General features: G+C 33.2%; 1 protein-coding gene across 1 annotated transcript; it reads right to left on the minus strand.

Moving 5' to 3' along the window:
* Positions 1–674: 674 nt before the first annotated feature.
* Positions 675–2,529, minus strand: LOC107914789 (probable inorganic phosphate transporter 1-5). The gene has a single exon (XM_016843815.2). It carries the CDS (start codon positions 2,434–2,436, stop codon positions 835–837), a length of 1,602 nt encoding a protein of 533 aa, XP_016699304.2. The 5' UTR covers positions 2,437–2,529; the 3' UTR covers positions 675–834.
* Between the last annotated feature and the right edge of the window lie 3,338 nt (positions 2,530–5,867).

Consider the following 5,867-nt stretch of genomic DNA (forward strand, 5'->3'; position numbering starts at 1 on the left):
TCTGTTTTTTTCAAGTGCATCACCCTACCTATTTATACAAAATCTATATACTAATTTTAGGGTTTTTCCACCTACCACTACCTACGCAAAATAATTTTAAATTTAATTTACTAATTTTGCCTTTTACAATGTTAAAATCTGACTAGCCCCTCAAAGGTCCCAAATTTATAATTCGGTCCCTCTTATCTTTCCCATGCTTCAATTTAGCCCCTTGTTTGCATGTCTTTGATTTAAAGTGCTCGAATTTCGTTCTTGACAGTATTTAAACACAAAATGCACCAATTAGTAGGGATTAATTCGAGAATAAGTCAAGTTGAACACGTAAATTATGTAAAATGAACAAGCTATCAAAATCTGATATAGAAAAACAAAATTAAAATATTTATTGTGCCATATATTTTTTAAATTATTTTTCTAATAAACTTTAATTAGAAAGGAATTTTTTTTTTCAGCTTAGTTGGTCATGGGAGACTAAATCCAGGAAGAGATCTTGGGGTTCTCCCCAACTGAGATATAATAAGGTTGTGGGCGAATGACCATAACCAGGGCACAGGAGAGATGATGGTAATAAAGGATAGGTTGGTGGAAGTAGCGAAGAGGATGAACAAGGATCAATAGTATAAAGAAGAGAAGCAAAACTCTTTACAAACTCAACCAGAGAGCAAGTTACTTTATAAACTAAACAACATAACTTCTTTATTGATGTATTGGATTATCTAATTCACATCATTGTAATGTTTCAGCGGTTCAACTTTTATATAACCTTTCATGCTCCTATTTTACATCAATTTTTTTCCTTTTATATCTAAAAATCATGACTTGAACTTTGCTAATTTAGACCGGAAGAGTTTGAGTTGAAGAAGCCTGCTGCTTATCATTGCCATCGGCCTCTTCATTTTCTCCTGTAAGTTCTTCCAACGATTTTCCCTTAGATTCAGGCACCAAAAGAGTGAAGAATATTCCAAGGCAGTTGATTGATCCAAGCACAAGCAATGTATTTTTAACCCCAATACCAGGTGGGTATCCCTGATCAGTCTCCTCCGGGTTTGTGCTCTGTGCTGCATACAAGAATCCTAACGCCCCGACGATGGCCCCGAGTTTTCCTGCAGCAGCTGAGATCCCATGGCAAGTCGACCTCAGTCTTGCTGGGAAAATCTCAGCTGGCACGACAAATGTGGTGGCATTTGGTCCAAAATTCGCAAAGAAAAAGGTCAATGAATACATGATGAGGAACCCAGCATTGTTGGACAACCAGTGATGGTAAGGTATCGCAAGTGCAAACATGAACACTGTCATGAAAAAGAACCCCATCAATTGAATTGTGAACCTGCCAATATAATCGATTAACGCCACCGTAAACCAGTATCCAGGGATCGTGCCACAAAGTGCGATAAGCGATTGCGACGCCGCGACTCGATAAACCTCATGAATTGCGTTCATGGTTGCGGCTTTTGGAAGCCAACCAATGGCAGTGAAGATGTCTTTTTGGAACAAATTGTTACTGTAATAGGCAATGTCTAATAAGAACCAACATACGGATGTTCCAAGTAAATGTAGTCCATGGCGTCGAGCGAATTCCTTAGTAAATAGACCAAAGGAGTTCGACGATGATGCCGTCTCTACCTTCTCTTCTTCAGCTTCAAGCTCCACTTGCAGAACCTTGGACATGTCTGAAGCAGCCTGCTTTGCGTTCCTAGCAACAAGGGCAGTGTAACGGGCTGTTTCGGGCATCTTCATACGCCAGTAGTATGTTAGAAGCGCAGGAACAGCGCCGAACATGAGTATAATCCGCCAAATATAGTCGGCTTCAGGCGCAGTCGAATCTTTTCGGTTAACCGAATATGGAGGGGCCTTATATGCATGATCGAACGAAGCCGACACGATAAGTGCAACGATCCCACCTGTTAAAATCCCAAATCCTTGCATTGCAAACACAGCAGCGATAAATGCTCCACGAGTTTTCTTGTTTGCATATTCGGACATGATGGTGGCTGACAAGGGATAGTCACCACCGATTCCGAAACCAAGCCAAAACCTGAAGAAACAAAGTGTTGTCATAACACCAGCAGGAGACTTCCCAAAGGAAAGTCCAGAAGCAATGGAACAGACCACCATGAGCATGAGGGTTAGTCCATAAACCCGCTTCCGGCCTAATTTATCACCAAGCCAGCCAAAGAAAAGCTGCCCAGCTAACGTGCCAACAAAGGCTGTCCCATTAACAGCAGCTGCTACATTAGGAGGCAATGTTCCAGGCTTTGGATGGTTTTCATTTGTGTAGTAAATACGACCAAGAAGTTTTGTGATAAGAGAGATGCCAAACAAGTCATAAGCATCAGTGAAAAAACCCATTCCCGCAATTACAATGGCAGTGAAATGGTACCATTGTGTCTTTGCTGCATCCAGAGCATTAAGAACTCCAAGCTGGTTGTTAGCCATGATAAATCTCCCTCAAAATGGATGATTTTTACTGGAGTTTGTAAGATGATTTGGTGAGTGAAGAATGATGAGTAGTGAAGGTATTTAACATCTGATCACTCAAAAGTCTAAGTCTCCCCAGAATCTTATCAATGGCATATTCCCTTCTTTACCTTAAAATGTCAATGCTTGCACAACAGTAGCCGTTGCTTATTCTTCTATCCATCAATATAAAATGCTTTTTTCTTACATCAGACTCAAACTTTTCTGCCCAACACAACACGGCAACATTCTTAAATAATGTTGCAAAAAAGTTGGACATATGGATCATTTCACACTGTTCTGTGTGTATTCTTTAAGGACTACTGATTAAACTATCTTTATGTCAATGTACCAGGGCATAATTAAATCTATTAAGAACACGAGAAGTTTTATATATATAGTTGTAGACTAAAGACAATAACATTAAACCAAAAGGATAGGTTTGAAGTTTGAACAATAAGAGCACCAAAACAAATTTTAGATTTATGCCTCCACCAAATCTTTTTATAAATGCAATCTTGGAATATTTTTGTAAGTAAAAGTAGTAACACGGGAGAAGATGCATTTTTATCTTTTTTTTTACTTAAAATTAAATAATTTAGTTTTTGTATATTAAATCAAAGAATTAATTAATTCATGCATATCAGTATGAGGTATACGTGGTATGTCACATGTTACTGTTTGATTATTTTGTCAACCGCTAATTTAAACATGATGAAATTTTTAATAGAAATAACCAACTTACTCTTTAATCTAATATGCCGGAATTAGTTTAACCATTTTTTGAATAAAGAGAAATCCAACTCCTCTATAATACTTTTAAGACTTTTACTACTTAAATTTACAAAATTTTTGTTTGGTGTATCTAGAATTGGTTATTGTTTCTAAAAGTAAAAAGTAAAGGTAAAGAAAGAAGTTTAGCATCAAAAGTGTGGTTGAATTAAAAACTTTTGATTAGAGGTGTAATGGATTAGAGGTGTAATAGCAAATCAACTGTTTGGTTGAATGTAATGGAATAGAGACGTAATAGTAATCTTGTGTTTGGTTGAATGGAATAGAGGTGTAATAGCATAATGGAAAAAAACTAAAATGACTAGAATACCCTTACCATAAATTTGTTTTGGTAAATGATTATTGTTATTGTTATTTAAATTTTAATAAGATTATTAATATCAATAATAAATAATTTAATCATATTTAAACATAATTATTATTAAATATATTATAATTAAAATATATAATTTAATAAAATTCTTAATAATCAATATTCTTATATGAATTTACTCAAATCATAATATATGATACTATAAAATATAAATTAACATAATTATTATTAAATATATTATAATTAAAATATATAATTTAATAATATTATTAATAATCAATATTCTTATATGAATTTACTCAAATCATAATATATGATACTATAAAATATAATTTAACATAATTATTATTAAATATAATTTAATAAAAATATATAATTTAATAAAATTCTTAATATTAAATATTCTTATATGAATTTAATAAAATCATAATATATAATACTATATAATATAATTTAAAATAATTATTATTAAATATAATTTAATAAAAATATATAATTTAATAAAATTCTTAATATTAAATATTCTTATATGAATTTAATAAAATCATAATATATAATACTATATAATATAGATTAATAATGTAGATACTTGCTAAGAAAACATGGATTAAACAAATGTCAAGCATAGGCTTCTTCCAAAAAATTTTTCTATGAACAATCACATAGGCATAAAGCAACCATGGTAAACTATAAAAAAAAAAGATCTATATGTTATCAAGCAGCAAATCTGTGTTTGTAACTTCTAATATATAAGTTCTGCATGCATATTCAAGAAAAACAACTAGTATACAAATCACTTACCATACAAAAGTTAAACTATAAAGCAGTAAACAAAGTGACATTAAAGTGAACTTGAAACAACCAACACTGACTCATAAAACAGATTCTTAAGCCTTAGCAACAGCTTTCTAGTGACATTTACATGCAATCGCAGGCTTTGAGAAATGATGTAGACTAGGGTCATTTTCTCATTTACAAACATTATGGACAAACATTGCAAGTATTGACAGGTTTTCTATCCACACTTTATTTCATCAAAAACATTGCAAGTATCTCTTCATCAGTCGAGTACAAATTATCAAAATCTGACTCGAACTCTTCATCATCCACATTGTCTCGTGGTTGCACCTCCAATTCATCCATCAATTCATCATCGGTCTCCTCATGCTTCCCAGCTAACTTTCTACGCAAAATGGCCTCAAGAACTGAAGGGAGTGCCTCTTCATCCCCTTCAAAGTACTTCTTGATTCGGGTTTTCAGCTCTGGCACCAAATAACTAAGTTAAACAACATAACAAAAAAACAAACTATCATGATTTGTCCAAACAAATATATACTTATATCATGATTTAGTTTCCCTTCCTTTCTCAACAACCAAACAAATAATTTCCAAATAAAAAAAAGTAAATTCCAGCAAAGAAGAAGCAAAGATTAAAAAAAAGTAATTTCATCTTATTCAACTCTTGGAAGAAATCATATAATATTTAGTTTTAGCCTTAAGTTCTACACCAGTAGCATCAATTGACACATTATACACATAGGCAAATTCAAAATACTAAGAAAGAGCTAAACATTGTAGTAACCGATTAACTTTCTGATATATTAATGAGTCATCCATTTCAACATCACCAACTACACATATAAATAAGAGTACCATTGAGTCGCATTTGCAAGCTATGCTACTCGTACTCGAGTATGTTCAGTTTTTTAAGTTTTTTGAGACATCTTCAAACTCGTATCAGGAGATATACCAAAAAAAGGCCAGCCATGAATACTTCAGGAAAAGAAATAAAAGTTGCAAGTCTAGAATTCCAAGCAACTACTGTTCTAGATGAAAAGGGCATATCAAAGCTCCTTTTCAAAAGCATAGGCAATTTTCCAACTGATGACAGCAAACTAATTCTAGAATAAGAGCTAAACTATATACATATATAACTCAAATATATGTGCTACAATGAAAAACAATCGGCTTCATCACCTTTCTCAACATGGTCTACCGTGTTATTAATTTTATGAATTTAAGCAATGAGAAATGCTACCAGAGACACCGATCACCTCTCCTTAGGTAATGCCAATTTTTTATCTTTAGCTACAACATTCGGAGCAAACAGCAACAGATATGAACATCATATTTGAAATGAATGGATGGTCCACTAGAAGGCAAGTTATAATAGTAGTCCTATGTCCTACCAACTGTATTGATGCAAGTAATATCAATGCTATTAACTAATTTAAGGGAGGCATCCAACAACAGAAGGCGAAGTTGGTCCATCCAAAGAAAAGACAAAAAGAAGCTGGAGTCCAAA

Source organism: Gossypium hirsutum, chromosome D10, assembly GCF_007990345.1.
Source record: "Gossypium hirsutum isolate 1008001.06 chromosome D10, Gossypium_hirsutum_v2.1, whole genome shotgun sequence".
NCBI lineage: Eukaryota > Viridiplantae > Streptophyta > Magnoliopsida > Malvales > Malvaceae > Gossypium > Gossypium hirsutum.

Excerpts from the sequence above, each read along its gene's own strand:
- LOC107914789 (XM_016843815.2), bottom strand. The coding sequence starts at position 2,436 with ATGGCTAACAACCAGCTTGGAGTTCTTAATGCTCTGGATGCAGCAAAG.